The following is a 24,102-nucleotide window of genomic DNA, read 5'->3' on the forward strand; positions in this document are numbered from 1 at the left end:
AGTAAAAGTTATTGTGCATAATAACAGCTGATTCATTCATAGGGGCTCAGAAGTAGGATGCTCCCTTGACATTGACGCGGATTGTATATTTAAAATAAGTAGACACACGAGAAGATCGTACAATTAGAGGGATTCACATGAGCTATATATTTATGTATGAAATAAATATTTATTTTAGAGGAAAGTATTTTTATCTTCTTAATTTTGAGTTCTCTAAATGTTGGTCCGTGTTGGTGCAGTTTTGGGTTTGCTTTGGAATCCACTCATCTCTTCTCATAATGAGGATTTTCCCTGAAAATAAAATTGATCAAAAGAAAGAAAATATCTCGTCTTTCTCTAATTAAACAAAATACACACTGGTGATGATTTTAATCCACGGATATGACAAGAATATTCCACATCAGGAAGAAAAAACACTTCTGGGGCCAGAATTACATCTGTACATGTTCTGTGATGTGTTTATAGTTAATACGCCAAAGATTATTTCCTACTGTACTGATATAACCGGTAAGCAATGTTTGTTAACAAGTTTATTGATTGATTGATTCCATCTATTAATTTTCTTCCGTTTATCTAATTCAGGGTCGTGGGGGGCTGGAGGTTATCCCATCTATCGTTATAGGGCGAAAGGTGGGGTGCAACTTGGACAGATCGAAACAGTTCAGTTCAGTTTTAAATATGAAACTCACATTTATACCCACAACCAATTTAGAATCACCACCTAACCTAACCCCACTAACTGCATGAACTGTGGGAAGCCAGAGTACCCGGAAACAACACAGAAAGACACGAGGAGAACACGCAAATCCAGGACATTTTTGCTGTGAAGCAACAGTGCTAGCCACCACGCTAATTTTATTTTATTTTATTTTATTTCTAGTGTGTATGTAATTTAAAAAAAACTAAAATACCGCTGTCAAACTGTTGGAACTGTAGAGGGCATGTGGTATGTGTTCCCCCCCGGACAAAAATAAGAGACGTGCGGTATAGTAACTTAGCGAACTCACGTGTACAACATGAAAAACTTTAAAAACAAAGGGTCCAAAAAGGCTAAGTTCAAGCCAGGATCGAAGAAGAGGGAGAACAAATGCATCGTAACGTTTGACGAGAAAAACAGACAGTAAGTTTTAAAGCGCGTCGCTCTAAACACTGTTTCAACATGTTAGCTAGCATCCTAGCACTAGCGCTGATTAGCATAGACTAGAACCAGCTTTTAGTAAATGTTTTTATTTGGGAAGCTTGTTGGAAATAAATGCGTGTAATTTGTGTAAGATTTTAACTAAATAAGTGGAGGCTTTCCCATCTTCCCACTCTCCTCGTCATATTTAAACATGCTGATGGTGTCTATCATATACCCTATCATAACTATCATATACCTGCATTTATAAATATTGTTAATTTCTAGAAATGTTATTATTTGACTAAAGTGTTTGTTAGGTAATGTAAACCTCATAAATCAACTGTAGCCAGTCTTTCAGTTTGAGTTATAAAGGTTCCTCTGAATTAATTACAACTTTCTAAGTCTGACTTAATAACTTAATTTTGGACTTCTGCTCCTCTCTCAGGGAATATCTTACCGGCTTTCACAAGCGGAAGGTGGAGAGGAGGAAAGCGGCAGTAGAAGAAATTCGAAAGAAAATCAAGGAAGAGCAGATAAGAGTCAGAGAAGAAGTGAGTCCTCATGGAAAAGAGCCCCGATTTAAAGCCTGTTTTTGCTAAAGACCTGAGCATATTGAGGACAGAGGCAATGGTATTAAATGTGTTTGTCTCCTCACAGAGACACAAGGAATACATAAAGATGCTGAAGGAGAGGACAGAAGCTCTCGGTGAGTTTACAGGAAAACTTGGGCTCTGGTTATTTTATTGATGTCTCATAATCTGTGCATGTAGCTTCCTTGTCCTTTATGTGATCCTGTATTGCAGAGGATGCCGAAGACGATCTGGAAGATGCGATAACCAGCACAACTGAGTCTGTGCAGTACGATCACCCCAACCACACAGTAACCGTGACAACCATCAGTGATCTTGACCTCACAGGAGCTCGCCTTCTCGAAGCTGCAGCAAACCAGGTAAATATTAAGGTCTGTAATCATCTGAATAGGCTATATGTGTGTGTTCTTCTAAGTCTGAAGGTAATAATACTGCATTAACACTGAGTATGCTTGTTTTGAAGGCTGATGAGGAGCGTGACAATGAGGTTGAGGGGGAGAAAGAGGAAGAGAAAATGGTTGGAATGCCAAAAAAAGCTGGGAATCCAATACTTAACAAAAAGTAAGCAGTTTGTTAATCACGTCTCTAATTGAGAGCAGCTTGTGATCAGTTGTTTCCTGCTTTTAAGATTAAAACGTTGGACTTTGTGTCCAGTGTTGGACGGTTTTTCGTTTGAGCTGATTTCATTTGCTCAGCTAATGTAATCTCAGGATGATGCTGGTGGATGAGATGAGTTGTTCATCCTAGAGTATAATGTATTTAATAAAACGTTGATATTTGGTGTCCCTGTATCAATACAATATCCACACGTGAAATATCTTAATACTATGCTGCATTGTATTCCTCCACCTCCAGAGTACACACAGCTACCTTACCTGGCCCCTTTAACTCCAGCTGATTGGTTTATTTATTTTTCTCTCTCACTCTTTCATCACTCCAGGATCCGCTCCCTTACAACGCAGCTCAGCACTTACACCAGCAAGCGGAAGAGGAAAGGGAAGCAGGAAGGCCGAGGTGGACGGGGGCGTCTGACAGAGAGGAGACCTGGTGTCACAGAGGGTAGAAACAAAAGCGGCAGGACCAGCAAGCGTCAGAGACGTAGACAGACCGGGAAGAAAGCGCATCATCAGGACTGAAGGAGTGCATGAAGGGAGAAAGAAACTCCTGACAGTGGACTTATGCTCTTGTTAGGCCAGCTCAACAAACTGGACTTGGTTGTGTTTATGCTCACGCGTCCAACAGAATACGTGTACGCATAAAGATGATGTTGGAGTTACCTGCCCTGTGAAATCTTGTGCTCAGTTTTGTACATTTTCCAACATTTTTTGTTTCTTCCCATTATAGTTATTTGTTAATTGTCTACTGAGTGTGCTGTATTTACCTCAAATTTGATTAAAGTAAATTTGAATCATTTCTGATGATCTCATGTTGCAGTCATATGTCACATTATGTCAGCGCGCCCTGTGAGGAATTTTGTCCCACTGTGCTCTATTGTTTAATAGGAAACCTGATGGTGTTGTCAACATCCTCTGGAGAACATCAGGAAACCAACCCTTAGCTCTGTATTTCCTCCTAGCTGAGTATCACCTGTGTTTGTGTGATCTAAAGGAGAACCAAGCAGTTTCATGTAGAACGCCAACAGCCAGCGGCTTTAATGTATGTTAAACACCCCCGCCTCGCCGGTGTTTATTTATTTACGTTAACCTGAGCCAGCGTGTGCCAGCTGTCGCTAGCATGAGCGTTTCACTTCGCTTTCTAAAGCCCATGATATTTAATACAGCTGCTCAATAGGGGAACCAATAAGCCACTGGCTCCATCTTGGTCCTGGGGTTTGTGTGCGCTTCAGGGTCTCAGCCGCGTCAGCTAAGAGCCGCCATGGACGGCGCAGATGCTGCAGTTTCACTCATTGTTGGAGCAGCCAATCAGATTGATTTAAGTGTCTGGCAACCCGGGAGGACAGAGAGCATGGGGAAGAGGAGGCATGTGCCTGATGGGGGTCTGATGGGCAGTTCATCCTTAATGATGACACGCTGAAGGCTGGAGCCCCTCTTGGCAGGTAATTTTAAATCTTTTTCATAATAAAAACCGTTTTTTTTTTTATATTTCTACCATCCTCATTTTTACACTATTAAAGGCTTAATTGACATGTTGACTTACCAGAGGCGCTGGTGCTTGTAGAAGTTGCTTGGTTACAGTGCATGTGTCTTGTGGTGTGTAGTAGTGTGGAACTGCTCTGACTGGACTGTATTTCATCAGCTGCCAGTGCGGTTAGTTATCAGTGATCTTAACAGTTCTCACGTCCTGAAACAAAACCCCCTTTTTTAGTATGCACTGTTTGCAGCTGCTCTGTGCTTACACCACCTTACAGTAATGTGTCACAATCACGCATTAGTGGCTCATGCTTGCTCTGTATGTTACCAAATTAGATTCAAAGTGCAGAAACACTTCTGTAGTTTGAAAGTCTTTTTTTTAATAAGTCTTCCTCATTGAAAGTGTTACATATATTTCTGCATATTTCCTGCTGCTGTTTCCCAGTTTTCTCTGTGGGAGGCAATGAACATCCAGGTTCTCCCTACGCGTTCACCATGGCCCTCTCCGGCGATGAGCCCATCTGCCCCAAGTTCCAGCCCAATATCTTCGACCCCTCCCGCTGCCACGACTGCCTGCGCCAGAGGCACCTGCACGCCGGTGCGGGGGAGAGCACTGAGGTCACGCAACACCAGATATCCGCTGCCGAGTCCGGAGCCGGGGCTAAAACCGGGATTGGGTCAAGAAAGGGAGAAGCGTTAACGCCGATTTCTTCCCAAGCGGAGGAAAGAGACACCAGCAGCAAGGTGAGACAAGCAGGAGGGTGATGTGCACAGCAGCAGCAACAGCAGCAGCAAGGTAACCAGGAAGAGATAATGAGAACTCAATGTGTGCTGAGTGATGGGATTAGCTGAACGTGAAGAGAAGCAGGAAGATGAGAGCGTTAGAGGTCACAGGTCTAAGCAGTAAGGCAGTGCGGCACTGAGGTCAGATGTTCTGGTGCAGGAATCAATAAGGCACTGCTGTACTGCTTTAACTGTAATTTAATAATCTACTGATTACTCTTAAACTTAAGTACACCTGACTTAACCCTAGACTTCGATTCTCTGGTTAAAGAAAGGACCAATTAAGAAATTCCCATTCAACTTTACATGTAAACAAAGTAAATGCGATCATGTCTGAAACTTTACTGCTTGTGAGTAAATGAAAGAGAGATCGGAGACGGAGAATAAGAGCCAATGGCGTGGAGCAGGGTAGCAGTAGTGGCTTCTATTAAAAATGAACGAAGCTGGATCATTTACTGCCCTCTTGGGAATGACTTGTAATATTAGACGGGGGTGCAGCGTTCAGAGAGGATGGGCATGTTTCTGGACAGTTTCGAAAGGGCAGAAACCTGTGCCCCAGCTTCTGTTTGATATGCCTCTATGAAACATCTGCAATCATCTGTTTATGTGCATATTTTACACTTGATTGTGTCTCTTTTAGATCCCGTAGAATATTACCTGTAGATTCCTGGAAGGTGTTGGGGATTGTCATTTTCTGGCATTTGCAGACAGTTTTCAATCATTCCTTGAGACGGCAAAGTTTATGGAGAGGACGAGTTTAAAAAAAAAGTGATGAAATATTAATGAGGAAAGCCACGAGCCAGGTCGGGTTACAGAGGTGTAACCCTAATCGAACAGCAGCACATGTGAGCGTCTGTCAGGGAGGACAGAGGGGACAGACGCTATTATCAAAACTGCTGTTCTAGGAGCCGGAGCCAGACGAAGAGGGTTTGTCATGTATGCACTCTGATGTGTACTTTCAGTGAACCTTCACGTGCCGGTGGAGACGCATCACTTCCTCTCCTCTTTTTGTGACTTGGAGAGATAGAGGGATGGAGTTTGCCGCGAAATTGTGATTGGCCCATGTCTTTCTCTCTCATCCTATCAGGAGGATTCTGATGGTCTGTCAGTGGTGAGCAGCTACTGCGATGTCAATGGAGGTCGTCTGGGTTATGGGGAGCCCTCTTTGTGCATCCTGAGCCCCGACTGCGAGCTTTATATCTGCGAGGCTGACGACGACAGCACAGACAGGTAAGAACATGACATCATGATGATAAAAAGGGCTGCAATGGCAATTCAATGACTCTAAAGTGTAGTGTGAGAGTTTGTGGAGTTAGATTTCAAAAGTACTGTAGTTTGTAGTGATCTTCCTCCATGGTGTCTGACCTCAAATTTTCTCCTTTTCTCTGACGTCTTCTCTTGCCTATCTCTCCCCACTCCCTATCTCTCACCTCGTTCATCTCTGCTCTCGTCATTCTTCTTCCATCTCCTCTTCCACGTAGCTGCCGTGAGCAGAGCGACTACCAGGAGTTCAGTGGCTCGGCCAGTGCAGAGGACGAATACCCACCGATCCGTCGCCGCCTGATCAAACTCGATATGACCCGGCTTGACCCGCCGCCCCACCGGCCCAACCCAAGGGCTTGGACGGATGACTCTCAGAGCAGAGACATCTTCAGTAGACATTCGGGTACTTGTAGGCTGACGTTGTGTGTTGCTGAATCAATTTCTTAGCACATTAGACTCATAAACCAAAGCAAAATTATAGGAAAGAGAAAAACAGATGTAGCAGAATCACCAAAGATATTTCCAAATACTCCGTACAGCGGTCGACTGAGTCTTTAGTAAACTTGTGACTTGCTGCAATTGACCAATCTATATCCAGTTACTGCCAGAGGTGTTCTTTACTTGGCAATACTATTTGCTGTCATCAGGTGAAGTGTCCAAGAGCAATTATCAGTAATACAATATAGCTCAGTTTGTGTCAGGAAACCTCTGGTAGTTGCTCAGAGGTTGAACTTTGACCTTTGCTTCTCTTATTTCTGTTACCTCTGCTTCTTTCTATTTCGTCCTATTTTAAAAAATATTTTTCTTCTCTTCCAGGGTTGAAAGAAGACCGCGAGAAGCGCGAAAGTGGCTATTTCTCGCTGGGGAGGGCGGCAAGTGCCCGTTCGCTCCATGACAGCAGCCCACCGGCTCCATTCCGCCACTTCGAGCGAGGCCATCCCATCTTCAGCAACAGGAACGTCGAGCCCAAAGACATCGTTCCCTTCAGAAATCCTAATCTTGGTGTGGCTTCTCAAAGGCCGATACCAGAGGCTATGGATGAGGACGTGGATGTGGAAATCCCTCCTCCTGACCCATATGAAATTGCAGTTGAGGTCGAGGCACAAGTCGGCCCTCGCTCCCCGAGCCCTACTCCCTTTAAAATAGCGGAGTCGCTGGCTTCTAGCAGACGAAAGGGTTTCGGCAGTTCATACGGCCGTGTAAGCCCTTCTTCTCCCGTCTCTTCCTATCAGCAGTCGGGGTCGTACAACTCCCCGAGGCAAAGCTCGGCTCTGCAGTCTCGCTCGTCTTCTCCCTCACGTGGAAACTCGACATTCCGACGCAGCGAATCCATCGCTACCCTCAGCAGGACTGACTTTGACGGTGGAGGGAGGTCTCCAGGGAGGGAGCCGGGGTCCAGAAGCTCCTTGCAAGGCGCACATGGGCGACGTATTGAGTCAGGAACCCTGCCAAGAAACTTCAAATCGTTTGCCAGTTCAGTCAAATCCCAATCCAGCATGATTTCTGATTTTAGGAGTACCTTGCGAAAGACGGAAGCGAATGGCTCTTTAAGTGGTCGGGGTGGCGACTCCAGGAGCTCATCTCCGCAGAGGAAGGACTTTAACAGTTCAAGCCAAATGCCTCTTCACAAAACTGAAACCAGCACTAGTTTATCACGTGGACGTGTGTATAACAGTCGTACTTCGTCTCCATCAAGAAGGACTTCTGATAGTCGCAGCTCCTCACCGCCAAGGAGGACCTACAGTTCATCTAGCCAATCACTACTTCATAAATCTGAGTCCGTTATGTCTCTAAATGGGCGCAGTCACCACGGACGCTGTGGGTCCCCCATAAGAGAAGGTTATGATATTGAGAGCCAGGCTCTGTTGCGTAACCCATCTGTTAGAAATGGGCTGAAAGATCAAGAACAAGAAGTCCCCATCCATCCGTCTCCATCGAAAAGAGGTCAAGATACACCAAGTCATTCCATACTGCGTAAGACTGAATCAAGCCCTGCCAGGAGCAGTCGAGGTCGGGACAGCCGTTCTTCCTCTCCTGGAAGGAGGGGTTATGACAACCCCAGCAGGTATCAGCTGAAGAAAACAGACACCGGTGGCTCATTACATGGCCGTAGTCGTGAAAGTCATAACTCTCCCCCTTTGAGGAAAAGCTACGAGACTACTACTCAGCCTTTGCTGCACAAGTCTGAATTTAACAGCTCAGTCAGAAGTCATGATAGATACAGCTCGTCATCTTTAAGGAGAACTTTTGATGCTTCTGACCAACGTTTGGCACACAAACCAGAAACTAGCAGCTCTTTCAACAGCCGGAATCAAAACAGCCGCAACTCCTCCCCCTCTAGAAAAGACAGCAGTCAACCACCGGGGTACTCAGTCCTCAGAAGTGCCATTAATGGAGACTCTGGTCATTTCTTTCAGAGAAAAAACACCCACTCCGACACAAAATCCAACTCTGATCGCTCACCACGCTCATGGCGAGAATCAACTCATTCCCTCCGCAGCTCCTCGTTATCTCGGGCTGCTTCACCCTCTAGACATGGTGGAGGTGGCAACAGATCCACTGCTGTCACCTTGGAACGACCAAGGAGCCCAGGCAGCAACAGATCCAGTGTCGGTAGAAACATCCGTGAAGACCGCTGCCCTTCTCCTAATGACAAGAGGACCTCCCGTCATCCTGAGAGCCCTTCACTTCACATTCAAATACAGAGGCACACCTCCTCGCAAAGCTCCATGGAGTCGTCTGAGTCGGGCCGGCTCTCTGTGGGATCTACAGGGCGGAACAGGGAGGCGTATGCCATGATGGCTGATGTACCGAAGGTCAAAATGATCCATCACAGCGAGGCCTCGAGCCACGCGGGGAGGCTGCAGAACCAGCAGTCTGTCCGAAGACAGGAGCTCTTCAAGCCAGCCAGGTCAGACTCATGTTACACCTGCATATGTCAAACTGAGCATTTGTTGAGTGGTATGATTACTCGCCAACATTTTCTTGGAAGATGTATTTTCTCTTGCCAGCTTTGCTTCTTCTACTCCATTCGACTGGATTAATTAGAGACACTAACATATCTCTGCTGTTTCAGCCACTCCTTGAGCAAGCTTCCCTCCAGAGAGTGGGAAGATACAGGAGACACTGAGAGAGAATGGCACAGTGGTGGCACTGGGTATCTATCTCGAGCTCACTCCTCCACCTCATTACAGGTAGGCTGGCTCAGGCCCATGCCAGTTAATTAAAGGATGTAAGAAACCCACGTGTTTTTTTTTAGCTTTTTGATTTAGGTATCTGAAAGTAAGCAGTTGGGCAGACTGGGAACACAGAGTGCAAATGGTATAGAAGGGTGTAGGAACTGATAAAACCTTGCAATGGCATTTATTGTTATATTATATTATTAATATATTATATTACTTAATATGTTAATGCCTAACTTCATCTACCACATACCACACATCAGGTTTAAAAAACAAAACACCTCTATAGATGGGACATGTTTGCTCAGTCCCGTATTGATTTGGTTAATAACTACAAGCTGTTCTTTTCCAGAGATCGGGTAGTCCCACAGCGGATGAGGGCAGTTCTTGGAAAGGTTATCATCACAGATCAGAACAAATGCAGGTATGTTTACACAGCAAAAATATTTAGTCTTGCTTACTTGCACGCCTTGCATATGCCACATGTATTTTGTGATTCACCATAATAAAACTGCTGTTTTAATTTTACTGGCGTCCCGCCTATTTAAATATCCCTTTTTGTCACATATTTACCAGTGTTTGCACAGCTCCTGTTTGTAACTGCAAAAGCTTTTTATGTGCTCGGCACCTTAAGGTTGGTCTGGTGTGTCTGTTCCTACACTCTTTAAATTCTCCTTTTAACAGCTGACAGTCGCGTGTCTATCGGTTTTACCTACACCCTGCAGTCATTTCACAACACTGACTGAGCTCTGTCAATTGTGGTCTGCTGGGGCATGTGTTGAAATTCCTGAACTGAAACCAATAGCTACAAGACAGGCTTTTGGTAGAGGAGGGTGGGGGGTGCCAATTTATGTGCAAGAGATTTTCAGACGGGAAAATGTGGCAAGTCTTTTTTGAGAGTTTAGAAGAGAACGCTTGTCTATGCGAGGGAATGTCAGGATTTTGTATTTGCAGACTAGGACTTTACATTGATAGACTTTTTTCGCCCTCCATATCTTATCTTGTTGGGAATACCTGTGTGGCTTCAGTCAATAAGGAGGGTAAAATTTCCCATGGGAGATTCCAGGAAGACTTAGATGTATCCCCACTTTCTCCCCCGCAGGAGCTCCCCGGACCCCGTTTTCATAGCCAGGCACTTTTTGTGGGGGTGGTGGGGCGAAGGAGGTGGTACGCTTGTTTTCTGAACAGATCTTCGCGGACCCGCCCAGGAAGTGGCAGACAGACACAGAGAGAGAGAGCAGCGAGCAAACAGGCAGCAGAGGCAGAAGCGCAACATTAGCTCCGCTCCAGTTGTCACAAAGTTGAAAAATAGTTTTTGCTGTTGTTTTTTAATTGCAAAAAGCTCGTCCGCGTACAGCAACATGGACGCACTCTCCCCTTAACGAGGCGGGGTACGTGCTCAGGACGCTGGCGGTTCGCTTGATTGGGTTAACATGGGTATGAATGGCGGGGTTTTATCTTAACTTTTCCTGCGATAAAGTAAGGTATTTTTTTAAATAGCTAATTAAGCTTGCTTGCGGTAACAGTACTTTTGTCTTTATCTCACCCTGCCCGGATCCTGTTATCATGACGGTAAGCGGCACCCTCCTTCAGTGTACGACTGTACTTTGAAAACACTTTGTTTTTCCTGCTTGTCACGTCTTCCTGAACCTCATTACTTTTCAAACGAAGCCTCTCGGCTAGCCGATCACACGGCTCGGTTGGGTTAAAGTGTTTAGCCAGTTTATCATAGATGTTAACGTATATTAGCTTTACAAAGCTAGCTAGTTTTAATGTGGTGAGCGTTTGTTTGACTTCGAGGGGTGTGTACATGAAGTTACCGCTAGCTTAAAAGTGACTTTTATTCGTTTAGTGTTATTTGTGGTTTCCTGTTAACGTATGGAGAAAAACAAGTAAAGTAACTGCTGTCGAAACTTAATACTTGACACTGGTTTCAAAGGGTGGTGTAGTTTCCTCCCGTTTTACCCTACTGCTACTGTTTACAGTAACTGGCACTAGCCTGTAGCTTGAACTGTGTGTGCCATTTTTTTTTTTATAGCCAGCTGTGACACATGTCCTCCGGTTGCAAACAGGCAGACACTGCCAGGCAAAGCTGGCAGGTGTTTTTTAATAAGATAACCTAGAGGTACTGGCTGTCCAAACAATAGTAATTTAGGAGTTGGCCTTACAATGAGTGTACTACCGGGACACTCTCATTCACAATAAGAAAAAAAGGTGAAACCTGTTCAACCTTAAGGACAAAGCTCACCAGACAATACGTCTTTATAGTGACAGGAAACTGGAGTTGAAAAGAAGTGATGTTGTCTGTCCAGTTGACTGTTTTCCCTTCTTCAGTTTATGACCTTTTCAAGCAAGGTCACGGCTCTGATAGTATGAGGGTTTACTACTTAACAGGTGCCCGTTTTCTACGTCAGCCATCTGCTTCCTGTTTCTGCTCATGGGCATGTTTTGACATGATGTGAATAATTTATAATTAGGTTTGACAGATAACTTTCTGTTGTATTTTAGACTTGTCTTTTTTTGTTTTTTTCAAGGCATACAATCAGTGTTCATTGTGGATTTAAAGCCATGTTTATTTCTGAGTGTGATTGTTTTTCTTAAACACAACCCATAACAACAGAGCTTAAATACAGTAGCTCAATAAAATAAACAGAATGTGACAGGAGAAAATAGCACAGTAAGGTACAATTACACCTAAATGAGGAACAGAATTTAAAAAAACAAAAGGCTCTCTGTGGGGAAAAAATAAGTCTGGGGAAAAAAAGTTAAATACATTAAAAGAGCTCAGTGAACAAAGGTCTAAATATGATGCTTGACTGTGTGTGTGTCTACACCCAACAATGCTTCTCAGTTGAAGAGCTCAACATAATTTCATTAAGAATAAAAGGAAACAGAGTTGGATCTATCAAATACATCAAAGTCGTGTTAACCTGGGGTTTCTCCCTACATTATTCCTGTTATACTCTCTTGTTGGGAGTCATCAGACTGTATCATTGTTAGATTAAAGGAGATCAGTGGCATATATTAACTGGCTCAAACAGAGAGAAAGTGGGCGGTACCATGGCTTGCAAGAATGCAAGTACATAATGGAACATAAATACAGAAAAGGAGTAGTTAAAGATGACAGGACAGACGAGAGAAATTATATTAAGCGTACAGACTTGCAAACAGATGGGAGAAGAACAAAGTATCCTAACAAAGAGTGGAAAGTCGTGGGGAGCGAGATGCCAGTTGGAGATGAGCTGACAAATGCAGAGAGATTTAAAAGCGAGGAATGTACTTGTTGGTGAATGAGAGATAAGCCAAGTGAGGAATGTATTGCTTGGAAAAAGGAAAAAAAAGAAGCTGCTGGCTAATCTTCTAATCTGGGATCACCTCGTCTCGAGGTACCTAGCGCATGTTTTCCTCTTCCTGTCATCGTGTTTGAAGCTAAAGCAGACCTGTTGCAGTGCAATAGAGCAGCACCCTGTTACATAAACACAGTGCTGTTGATGTATATAGATTGTTGAGTGAGCTCAATACTGTCTGTTTTACCATCTTGTTAAATGTAAAGCAGTAGAGGATGTAATATATGTAATATAATATAAACACTGCTTTAACTGACTTGGCCTATCACTTCTTCACACTGGAAACCAAATTATGGCCTCTGTGGCAAAATAAGTCAGGAGTCTCTGGTCTTTATGTACAGTGATAACACAAAGCTGTAGTGATGTAGTTGCTGCTCATAACATAAATATTGTTGTAATATTACTACGCTACCCGCTCTTTAATATGGGGTTGTGTGGTTTGTCCACCCTAGTTCTTTCTTTCTGTTTCTGTTCACTTTCACTTTTTCTTCCTTCGTTAAAAAGCGTTGAACTTTTGTTGCATTTTCTTTGGCGACTTTAACTTTGTTCTGCTTCACAGCCCGACCTCCTGAACTTCAAAAAGGGATGGATGTCAAAACTGGACGAGAGGGGGGAGGTAAAGTGCAGCCAAGTCATATCCTCCTCTCACTCCTTCTCCTTTCCTAGCCTCTTCCCAGCATCACTCGTTCCTAATGAGAGAGGCTGTTTGTAAGGCGATAGCAGCAGATTATCTTTGTTATCATGTTAATAGCTTGGTGGCTTGAGGCATAACAGGTGTGTCCTCTGTTTGAATGAAACGCTTGGGTGGGTGAGAGAGCTTCTCGCTTCACACATGCAGGCTTCCTGTTCCCCTCATGTTTGTCTCCGCTTTTTCAGACCAGACTCGCTCTAAAAAATAGAACATAATAATGATTCTGATACAGTCTTAGATGGCGTGTTATGTTGTTGTGTTTTCAAGTCATGTGAAAAAAGATTTTTCAAAGGAATATGCAGTCATGTGAAAAACTAAGTACACCCTAATTGCTTCCATTCAGATGTTTGCCTTGATTCATTGATCATCAGCAAGTGTGAGCGTATCTAAAAATAGAGGTTTTGGTAGTTTTCTGCTCTAGAGCCATACAGGTGTCTTTTAAAATTATACTGTAATTTTTCCAAAGGTGGGAAAATTGTGGTGTTGTGGGAGCACAGCGTAGGTTTACAAAGTTGGATCTGAACAAACTACAAGACTTCTGGCGCAATGTCCTTTGGACAGTTGGGACCAAAGTGGAGATGTTTAGGCCTAATGTACACTGACATGTTTGAAGAAAACCAAACACAGCGCATCAGCGCAAACACCTCAGACCAACTGTTAAGCACGATGGCGGAGGTGTGATGATTTGGTCATGTTTTACAGCCACAGGACCTGGCCACCTGTGTCAATCATAAACTCTGTATACCAAAGTATTCTACAGCCACTTACGAGACCACCTGTCTGACAGCTAAAGCTTGGATGTAATTGGGTCGTGCAACAGGACAATGATCCCAAGCACAGCAGCAGATGTACTGCAGAGTGGCTGAAAAAGAAGGAATCAAGATGCTGATATTGTCCAACCATGTTTAGAGCTCAGCCAGGACCTTCAGAAAGTATGCATGAAAAAATGTGCACAAACCTCAGTGCACGGAAGCAATGTTGTAAAGAAGAGTGGGCCAAATTCCTCCACAAAGACGTAAGAGACTGTTAAAGTGAAACAAAAAATGATTTGAATTGTTGCCGCTAAAGGTGGTTCTACAAGCTATTGAGTAGGAAGTACTGAGTTTTCAACAGGACTGCATAGAGGACTGAAAATTTTCTTTTTTACTTTCCTGCATATTTGGCCTTTTAGAGTTGCTGCTCCCAGTAATTCAGTCTTTGTTTCTTTAGTGGAAGAAGCATTGGTTTGTTCTGACTGATGCAGGACTCAAGTATTACAGGGACTCCACTGCAGAGGAGGTATAAATATATTTTTTAAATTATTTCACACTTTTTTATGTCTGTTTAGTTACATTTTTGTGGCTGTATTGAAGCAAACTTGCATTATTTATGTAGACTGTATAAAAGATGGACAAAGCTTATTGGTCAGAAAAGAAAAGCTAATGTTAGAATTGCTTTAATCTTGCATTCTGCAGCAGTTGGGCGACTCATATGGCTGGAAATGGAAATCTATAGAAATGACACTACTGCTCACTTGATTTATGACCTCATTAAATGGTTTTCTAAAGGGTTAATTGTCCTACTCACTTGTTTTAAGTGTTATTAAATACAGTATAATGTCCTCTTTCTAAAATATGGTTTCATTAGACTCAAAAAGTGAAGCATGTGACCCATATGGTCAGCATGTCACTGCCATATGGGTGGGCCGTGGTTTTTCAGTCTGTTCCACCCCTGTAAGGCTGTGAAAACGCTTAGCTTGAGGCCTAAAAGTGGACTTGGTTAACCAGTGCATGACATTATAGTGGTTATGTCCATCTTTTATACGCAGTCTAGTTTGTTTTTTGTGTTTTTTAATGAGAATATGAAATTGTAAGAGAGGTATGCAAACTGTGTTCCTGTGGTTTATGTACAGAAAGATGACTTGGATGGAGAGATTGACCTAAAATCCTGTGTCAATGTGTCAGAGTTTGATGTGGAGAAGAACTATGGGTTTCAGATACAGGTGACTATTTTTGGCACCTTATGTAGACTGTGACTGTTTTTCATCTTTATATCCACCCATTCTCATCTTCCTTATCAGTTCCATACCCGCTCAACAGTTCCTGCTGTGTTTTCTTACTACCGTAAATCCCGGACTACAGAGCGCACCTGATTAAAAGCCGCATGCTCTAATTGTAGAAAGAAAATCAATTTTGTACTTGTACAGATCAATTTTGTACTTGTACAGGCCGCACCGGATTTTAAGCCGTATGCGTTTCACTTGTAATATGAGATATTTACACAGAAATATTACACGTGAGGATTTTTAACGTTTAATTTAATCCGTAAGGTAACATAAACATGGTAACATAAACGTTATGGTAACATACAAAAATACATACTGCAAATGCTTTTTTTCCTCGAACAGCGCCTGTAACACGGCTACCTTTCAGTATACGTACGTATCCGTAAGACACAAATTATGTTGCTTATGGTTTTTTTATGGAACAGAGCACAAACAACATTACAACCTCTCTTAACAACCAGTAAAAATATATACCGTATATATACTACTTATCATTTTGATCGGTCTACTGTTACCAGGCAAAATGTTTTTGGCCGCATGAAAAAAAATATGCATTAGCCGCACGTCAGTATAAGCCGCAGTGTTCACAGTGTGGGGAAAAAGTAGCAGCTTATGACCCGAAAACTACGGTAATCACGTCTCACATCTCTGTCAGTATCTCTTCCACCTTTCTCTCTGTATATCTCTTTCAGTTTTTCCTCTATCATCTTAATCTCATCCCAACTCTATTACATCATTTTTCTTTTTTGGTTTTGTTTCCATAACCTATCTTTCTTTTGTGTTTCAGACACGGGAGGCTGTATTCATACTGTCTGCCATGACAGCTGGGATCAGGCGGAACTGGATAGAGGTTTTAAAGAAGTGTATTCGGCCCAGCAGCTCTCCTGACATCACACAGTAATTATGAGCAGACATGTTAACATTAACATTAAAATAAAAAGAGTGTTTATTATCAGGTAAAAACATGCCATACAGTCTGGACAATATTGTTTTGAACTATAAGTTTGTGTGTAATTATGGCAAAATGTAGTTATGATTACACACACACAGGGGTGGCTCTTAGAACCACAATAGTTAGATAGTTTCAAAAAAGAGAATCTCTTATTCTCGAATCACACTTGCTGCTATAATGCTACACTAATATGTTTATTATTATAGCAGCTGGTGCTATACTAAGAATATAATTGACATTTAATGTTAAACCTGTTAAAACAGAGGTCCAAAGGTCCAAAGGTGAGGTAGAGAGTAGTGGGTAACAGGCTGAAGGGGACTGCAGAATACATATGGCCAAACCACAGGACTGCATATATACAAATAAAAAACAAAAACCTTGTCACTGTTCTGCCTGATCGCAGGCAGATAGACTTAAAAAGAAACTCCATAAGGACCCAAAATGTCTCCCACACACTGTCCAACATAAAGTATTTTGACATCTCAAAAACTACTTTGTTATTGAGCAACTTGTGGGAGGTGTTTGTCATAGTAACCATTTAAAAAAAGATTTATTTAAAAGCTAAACATTTAATAAACTCGTAGTGTTGCTTACAACCTCGTGCCTCGAAGGGCAACATCTAAGAAGGCTGCACTGAAGTGCTCGCTTACAATAAATTCAAAAGTTGTGTGCGTCACATTCTTGGACATTTTCAGTTGACCACACAAGAGTCTGTACATGTACCAGCAACCTGACAAGTCACTTTATGCTGCGATGGTTCAAAATGAGTCAAAGCTTAATTATTTGGATTATTAATGTTCTGCTTGTGTAATGACTCACCAGCAGCTGTGTTCATGTGAGTGTTCGTGCTGTAGAGCAATGTTCAGTCCTGATTAATCTGTGCTTATTTAAATACGATTTATTGATTTTCTTGTTTCATTATGTATAATTTTTTTTATTTTCTTTTAAACTTCTCTAGATTACCCGACAGCGACAAGGAAAACTCCCACGATCGCGTTTTGCTGCCCTCTCGTCGACCGACATCGCGCCATGGCGAAGCTCAGTCAGAAATCCCGGCCTCCACCCCATCTTCTCATCGTAGGTTTGACTACGTTGAGCTATCCCCCGTTCCCGCCTCTTCTAGCCTTCGTCTTGCCAGTCAGAGAGAAGCAGGAGAGGGGCAGGGGAGAGAGCACAGCCAAAGGCAGGAGGAGAGGAACACAAGCAGCCAATGGGATGCTGTGCTGTCCAGGAAGGGCACCGGATCAAACCAAAAGCTACGCATGGAGGAGGAAATTGAGAAGAAGTGGGCCGAGTTTGAACAGATGCCCGTAAAGGAGATGAGCTCCTTACCGTCAGTGGGATCACGTGCTTCCGGCCAGACAGCCAATGAGGCGCTGCAGAGGGAGGTAGTGCGTGGAGATGATTTTCCAATTTGCACATGACATAAAATGCAAATTAACTCTTCATCGCTATGGATGAAGTAAACACTTCTTATCGTTTTCCACTGCTTTCGGATGCTTTTCAGCAGTGTTTTCCATCTTAAATAAGATGAAGCACATGATTCAAATGGACAGTGTGGGATTAGCCTGAGAAGGACCCAGATAGTAAACTGGAAAAATACTGCTGAAAGTCATTCCTGCTTGGTCTGTGTGTGATGTGGACTTTGTTTTGAATGCGTTTGCATTTCCAAATCCTAAGGCTGTCTATACCTGACACACCTTACTATGATTTATAAGCACAGAGAATCCCAGCATATTTAATCTTGAATTACAGTTTTGTTTATATATAAAGAGAGTTGAATGGTTTTTCTTAAACTTAAATCCTGTTAGACCAACTTCATAAATTCAGCAGTGAATGGGGTTAAGGTCAAGCCCAAGGTAGCTCTGGAGTAAGCGTTGGTGTCATTGGACTGCCTGTAGGAGAGAAATGACTCAAACGTGTGTTGCAGTAAAATGGCACATTGATCAGCTTTCTCCACCAGCTTTCAGTAGGCTTTACCTCCGCCTTTTTCTTCTCTCAGGTGGCGTCACTGAGGCAGCAGGTGGAGCAACTACAGCGGAAGGGAGGGGAAGGCGGCGGAGGGGGTGTGCGGGGTGGCTGTGGCCCCGAGGCACCCTGCAGCCGCAGCCTGTTGGCCATGGAGCGTGCTCATCGGCAGGCCCTGGAAGAGCTGCAGAAGCAACACGACCGCCAAGTCAAGGAGCTGGAGGCCCAGAAGGACAGGCTGCTGCTGCAGGAGGCCCAGGACACAGCGCGAGGTCAGTCAAAAAGCACATCAGCCACGTATTAACTGCTAAATTCTGAAACAATAGCCGCTGTTAAACTAAACTTTTACAGGTTTAATTTAAACTTTTACTGACATTACTATAAATGACCGTGATTTTCTGTAGTAAAAGACAGTGAATGTTCTTATTAGAATTGAATTCTACTGTATTATGCCATGTCTACCTATATACATCCTTCCGTTTTAATGCAGTTTAAGGCTGTGAAACATGTTTTCACCGTGCTTTCAACATGCTTTCAGTCTTTCTTGATAACTTTCCCCTTCTCAGTAAAGTTATGGTGTGATAATGTCACTTACAACAGAAAACGTTGTGTAACACTCGAGTTTGTGTTTCAGTGATGGAGGCTTTGAAGAAGAAACACAAAGAGGAGCTGGAAAGAGAAGTTGAGAAAGTCAAGAGGCTGAGCAGCGGCGCGGTGGACTCACAGACTCTGCGAGCTCTGCATCAGTACGTAACTTTCGATCAGTTTTTGCCAGTGACATAAAGATGCACAGGGGTCACACTAATACTTGTGGACACAGCAAAGTGTTATTTGTCAATGGCAAAACAAATGAAATGATTACATAACCTGTTTACTTGTTAAACGGTCAGAAAGCAGCCTAAACTCTAAACTGCACCCTTCCTTTTAGCTTGGCCTTCATTGGTAATTTATGTGAACATGTCCTTTTGCTTTTGAGTGGGAGCTACGTGGCCACAAAAGGGTATTCTGTTAAATAAAAGTTTGAATTTGCAGACTCGTTGAAGTAAGGCCATTACCACAGCCGCCTCTTGGTCCTGTCAGGCGCTTAAGGAATGCGGAAGAATTTGGTCATGGATTAGTTTTCTTTTGTGAGCTTCGCAGGCCTTTGACACAGACCGTCTCAGTGGCTGCAGCTGGAACCTGCATTTTAGGGCTTAACTATGTTGCCTACACTGCATTTTTAACTCTGCATGCTCTTCCTTATTTTTGTGGTCATTGGTTATAAGTAGCAAAGAGGTTTTAAAACCACAGGAGGAAATACTCAAGTCATGAAGGAAGAAAAAAAGCACCACGAAGGAAACCTACTATACTCTAGTTATATATTCATAATGTGAAAAAAGGGGTTGTCCAACTCTATTTTTTATATTAAATATATATTGTTTTGTGTAACTGCTGCTGATGTGTAATACAGTAAAGAGAAACTTGATGTGAAACGGCAGCATTGAAGTTGTTGTTTCAGTGGTTTGGTTCACCGAAGCCCCGACGTGAACACAGTTTTCTTTGTGTTGCTGCAGGGCAGAAGCTCAGGCCTCGCAGAGAGAGCTGACCGGACTGTCTGAGCGCTACTCTCAGAAGTGTCTGGAGCTAAACAGAGCTGAACAGAACAACGCAGAGAGGGAACGGGAAATCAGCCGCAAGGAGAGAGACATGGAGCAACTGAGGAAAGAGAACCAGGTGGGTCAGCTGCAGTATACTCAGCTGGGAAGAGTGATGCATTCACTTTACAGCCCCAAACTAAATATGTGTATGCAGATTTCTACAAACAAACGGTCATTACTTGAAATCACGAAGGCCAAATTTTTTCATCTTTAGGACTTAAAGGCCCGTTTGACAGAGGAGATGAAACGAATACAGTCTGCCATCAGAGATCACGGCTCAGAGGACAACAAAAACAGGATGCCCTGCGAGCTAGAGGTAACAACTGTTTAATGTATACCTGAAACTGAAAGCATACCAGGCACTTCTGTATCTGCTGGGACTGTTTTTTTTAAGCAATACCAGCTCGAAACAGTTGTGAAAATCTGCAAGTTGCACTGAGAGCTGCAGCACTAGTTTAGAAAACAACAATAACTGTCAACAAGCCTAAGAAATGGCCTGCTGTATGGGTGTGTTGTGCTCAGCTACATTAAGATAATTGTTTGTAGTCAATCTGATGCAGTACATGAGGCATTCAAATGAGTACCTATGATACTTATTCTTATTTTCTCTCATATCTATACTGTTAAAATTGTGGATGCTTACAATGAACATTGCCAAAGGTTAGACTTTTCAAAAACTACTTTAGTAAAGTCCAGCGAGCTGGAAATTCCACTACAATCTATTTCTCTGTCGTCAGTACATTTGGCCTTGGGTGAAAAATAAATCTCTGTGAATATAGTTCACTGTAACAGCTGCAGATTATCTAGCATGATTTATGCATTTAGGTCACAGCAAACATGTCAGCAGTACAAACCTCTCCAAATTCAACTGGAGAATGCAGAGTTTGAGTTGGACTCTACTGTAATTCTGTCAGTGTTTGCAGAAGTATTCAAGAATATGCTTCAGCCTGACTGTTTGGCCTCTCAAGCAAATGACAGTGGTGTTTCGGCTCTTATCTAGAACTACATAAATTACAGTGCAGGCTGTTTTGTCATTTAAAGGAAACTCCCACATTACGTGTTTTTTATTTTTTTGTTTTTTCCCCCCCAGGTTCTACTCAGGATGAAAGACAACGAGATACAGTACTTGCAGAAAGAGATCAGCTGTCTAAGAAATGAGCTGCAGTTTCTTAACATGGTACTGTGTGTGTGTGTGTGTGTGTGTGTGTGTGTGTGTGTGTGTGTGTGTGTTTGAGGGGTAGATTTTTCTTGATTTTACCAATAGGCTCTAAATAAAAGATGGAAGTAGTTATTGTGACCTCCCAGTGTCTTGTGCTCAACATTAACCCCCCGGTTTTGGATTTTCGCTGTTGCCTTTTTGGTGTTTTGAAACAAGGTGTGTTCAGATGAGACGGTAGAGCTTTTAATCAAATGCTAGCTGGGTTAGCAGGGCCCATCAGTAATTCAAATACAAATTTGGTTGCTAAGGAAAAACAGGCTGAAATGCTCTTACTGGGAAAAACTGAACAGCCACTCATTCTAGTGTCTTTGATAACTGCCAAATACTCAAAAGCTCCAGTCACACAGGCTTAGAGACTGTTCACCGATCTCTGTCAACCTTCAGTCTCTGGGGAAAAATATTTATCCCCTGACAAGTAGAGGTTGCTTGATGTCACTAGGTGAAATTGGTCGCAAAGAGTTGTACGATGCTGCAAGAAAAATGCGATTGCTTTGGTTGGTAGCAGATTGGTGCGATCACTTACAGTTTGCATGGAAGAAGCTGACTCATCTGCATCACTTGCCAACTACTCTCTGAGCAGCAGTGATATCGAAAATAGAGATTTTTCGCCTTCACAATAAAAGTAGCTCCTTTTGAAATGTCATAGCATCGCTATTATAGCACACGTTTTAGTTTGAAGCCAAATAATCTGTGTTGCTCATTTATGTCACACTTCTAGTTTCACTGCTGCTCCGTGTTTAGGTCACAAGTATTTGTAGACTGCGGCGGTCTGCTGTCACTCAGAACAATCTTAGTGAGGTTTTTTGCAGCACACTCTTTGTGACCAGTTTCACCTAGCAACAGCTACCAACCACTTTGATTGGTTTTCTGGGGAGTACAAATCTTTCCTCCTCAACAAGAGGTTTCCAACCAGTATCTAGGCCTTTGTGAGTGAGGTCTAAAGCCGTTTTTACTCAGATCGGCTTGTACCAAGGTGTTTTTTTTTTCTTTACTCAAATGAGGACCAAAATTTACTAAATAAATCACAATGCTCTGTAGAAGACATGTTGACGTTTTAGACCTAAAGGGCACCGCGGTCTTTGATGTACAGTCTATAGGTGAACACCAACATGGTCATAGAAAATGCAGATCATGAGTAATTTAGCTAGTTTAAAACATGCAAAGATGTTTGGTTTTTTTTCCCTTCACAGTGGATGTGATGTCACTGAGATAGCCTGAGAGCTTTTCTGTCACTCTGCTCCACAGGAAAAACAGCTGGCCTGTAAGCGATACGGAGAGTTGCAAGAGGAACTGAGCGGGATGAAGGGCCGAAATGAGCGAGAGATTCAGAGTCTAAAGGAGCACTTGAAGCTGGCTATGGCTGCTCTGCAGGAGGGGCAAAAGCTGGGGAACAGCCTGGACCACTGAGAGAATACTTCTGGTACTAAAGCTCTGTCAGACATAGTGACCAGTGCGGACTGATATGGAACAGATGTTTTCTCATTTGTTTGTTTGTTGTTTAGGAGAAAGAAAGGATGGTTACTGTTTTTGCTGGACAGTCCCTGCTGTGTGGAGACTTTGATGCCTTAAATTTTAATCACTCTGCCAATGAGAGCACAGGAGAGAAGTTTGCCTTCGTTGCTTTCTGTTAGAAAGGTTTTCTAATGTGTGGTTATAGTTGTGAAAGAGTGTATTTAAACCTGAAGTATGACCTTTTTTCCAAGTAGTTTTGTTCCTTTATGTAACCAAGTACTTTCAATGCATAAAACTGTGACTAAAATCTGAAAATAATATTTAAAAAGTAAACATAATCTGCAGTAAAATCACATCTGGCTTTGAAGCCCAGTCTCCTGGGGAAAAACCTTATTTCATCCATCAGTTTAGTACAACCTGCTACCTCTTTGGACGTTGTTACTGCTTAAACCATGTCACCAGGCTTCATAAAGGTCAGAAAGCTCTGAAGGCAACCTTCTCTCTCTAGCCTAATGAGCAGCATAGAGTAGCCATTAGCTGGTTACATTACACTGGGCCATATATAATGTACAAAATTGCACTTTTAATTTTTTTTTTTTTAATTTTGGCTTTTGTTGATTTTGAGTGGAAGCAGTGTGTATGAGTGCGCACTTGGTCTGAAAACTGGAAAGCTTTATTGAGTATCTTTTTTTGTTGTTGTTTTTTTAATGTGGTATTGTAGATAAAGACTTCATACTGTATCAGCTTTTTTTTAAATTTTTGGATGAATAATCTTCTCATTGGCCCTGTGTGCTGCCTGAGATGGCAGAGGTCAGAAGAGCTGCTGTCATCTCAGTTTTCTGTATTACAGCTTTTGAGGCATGTTTACTTTGTGAAAATGGCACACAGTACTTAAGAAACGTATTTGCTGTATTTTTTCTTTTCTCTTTTGAACTTGGAAACTTGCTGATGTTCTGTCGGGTTTGAGAATATAAAATTCAAAAAGCTCTATTGGGATGAAAACAGGACAAGACAGCAAAAAATGTTTAATTCCTTGGAGGTTTAAGGGGGTGGGGCTGGATTGGAAGTTGATCTGTGATTGTACAGAAGCAGATTCAGCTCAGCTTTCTTTGGTTGCTTTTAAAGGCTGTTGAATGAATGTTGTCCCGTATCACAGATGTCCTCAGTTTTAAGCCATGGCTGAGAACTCTCAAGCCTCCAGTCTCTCCTGATCATTATTGGCATACTGTGTGCCACCATCACAGCAAATGACAGGTGTTGCATCAATGAGCCAGTTTTTTTTGTATTGACGGTATGTATTGCGATAAAAAGAATTATCTAACTTTTAAAAACGTGTTCATATTTAATGTACAGTAGAGCCTTTTTGTCATCTTTGTAAATACACATTTTTGCAATCAATAAAAGACGTTCAACAGCACATAATGTACGTTTCATTTCTGTGATATTGTATCTGCCCAAAACCTGCAGACGTTTGTGTTTTTCAGTTCTGTGCTTAATCTAATGTAAGGATACGTTTCATAAAGTCTGCAAGAGCGTGACGTTTTCTAGAGACGTGAAAACAAAAGTGCTGGGTGTTTAAGAGTTGAGTATCTTGTTAAAAAGTAATGTGTCAGAGTCAAAGAAGTAAGTTTTTAAAGTTAAAAACAGGGGTGAAAAAACCCTGCATGGTGTTGGAGATGTGAGTACAGGTCCCACTAAAGGTTGTCAGGCCTTCATGCCACCCTCATAGTCTGTCTCACGATTTGGTCAGAAATATGCACACGA

General features: G+C 42.5%; 3 protein-coding genes across 3 annotated transcripts; all 3 read left to right on the forward strand.

The window, feature by feature from the left end:
• Window positions 1-796: 796 nt before the first annotated feature.
• nol12 (nucleolar protein 12) lies at window positions 797-3,123 on the forward strand. Its single transcript, XM_003443104.5, has 6 exons — window positions 797-1,120; window positions 1,566-1,671; window positions 1,778-1,826; window positions 1,924-2,069; window positions 2,174-2,271; window positions 2,651-3,123. Exons 1-6 carry the CDS (start codon window positions 1,017-1,019, stop codon window positions 2,844-2,846), a joined length of 699 nt encoding a protein of 232 aa, XP_003443152.1. The 5' UTR covers window positions 797-1,016; the 3' UTR covers window positions 2,847-3,123.
• Window positions 3,124-4,474: 1,351 nt separating this feature from the next.
• LOC109201788 (serine/arginine repetitive matrix protein 2) lies at window positions 4,475-10,410 on the forward strand. Its single transcript, XM_025906640.1, has 8 exons — window positions 4,475-4,544; window positions 5,671-5,813; window positions 6,065-6,249; window positions 6,663-8,757; window positions 8,923-9,040; window positions 9,381-9,452; window positions 10,131-10,195; window positions 10,371-10,410. The coding sequence occupies exons 3-8, from the start codon at window positions 6,159-6,161 to the stop codon at window positions 10,408-10,410; spliced, it is 2,481 nt and encodes an 826-aa protein (XP_025762425.1). The 5' UTR covers window positions 4,475-4,544; window positions 5,671-5,813; window positions 6,065-6,158.
• On the forward strand, window positions 10,168-23,755 carry triobpb (TRIO and F-actin binding protein b). Its single transcript, XM_005468439.4, has 12 exons — window positions 10,168-10,600; window positions 12,935-12,991; window positions 14,276-14,344; window positions 14,958-15,047; window positions 15,898-16,007; window positions 17,021-17,450; window positions 18,065-18,302; window positions 18,665-18,776; window positions 19,584-19,743; window positions 19,882-19,983; window positions 20,758-20,844; window positions 22,132-23,755. The coding sequence occupies exons 1-12, from the start codon at window positions 10,595-10,597 to the stop codon at window positions 22,291-22,293; spliced, it is 1,623 nt and encodes a 540-aa protein (XP_005468496.1). The 5' UTR covers window positions 10,168-10,594; the 3' UTR covers window positions 22,294-23,755.
• The last annotated feature ends 347 nt before the right edge of the window (window positions 23,756-24,102 follow it).

This window comes from Oreochromis niloticus, linkage group LG4 (genome assembly GCF_001858045.2).
Source record: "Oreochromis niloticus isolate F11D_XX linkage group LG4, O_niloticus_UMD_NMBU, whole genome shotgun sequence".
Classification (NCBI taxonomy): Eukaryota; Metazoa; Chordata; class Actinopteri; order Cichliformes; family Cichlidae; genus Oreochromis; species Oreochromis niloticus.

Bases quoted from the DNA above. Each gene is read 5' to 3' on its own strand.
- nol12 (XM_003443104.5), top strand. From the start codon at position 1,017: ATGAAAAACTTTAAAAACAAAGGGTCCAAAAAGGCTAAGTTCAAGCCA. The intron at 2,070-2,173 runs GTAAATATTAAG...CTTGTTTTGAAG, and splicing joins TCGAAGCTGCAGCAAACCAG to GCTGATGAGGAGCGTGACAA. The intron at 2,272-2,650 runs GTAAGCAGTTTG...TCATCACTCCAG, and splicing joins AATCCAATACTTAACAAAAA to GATCCGCTCCCTTACAACGC.
- LOC109201788 (XM_025906640.1), top strand. From the start codon at position 6,159: ATGACCCGGCTTGACCCGCCGCCCCACCGGCCCAACCCAAGGGCTTGG. The intron at 9,041-9,380 runs GTAGGCTGGCTC...GTTCTTTTCCAG, and splicing joins ACTCCTCCACCTCATTACAG to AGATCGGGTAGTCCCACAGC. The intron at 9,453-10,130 runs GTATGTTTACAC...TCTCCCCCGCAG, and splicing joins ACAGATCAGAACAAATGCAG to GAGCTCCCCGGACCCCGTTT.
- triobpb (XM_005468439.4), top strand. The intron at 19,744-19,881 runs GTGGGTCAGCTG...TTTCATCTTTAG, and splicing joins AACTGAGGAAAGAGAACCAG to GACTTAAAGGCCCGTTTGAC. The intron at 19,984-20,757 runs GTAACAACTGTT...TTTCCCCCCCAG, and splicing joins GGATGCCCTGCGAGCTAGAG to GTTCTACTCAGGATGAAAGA.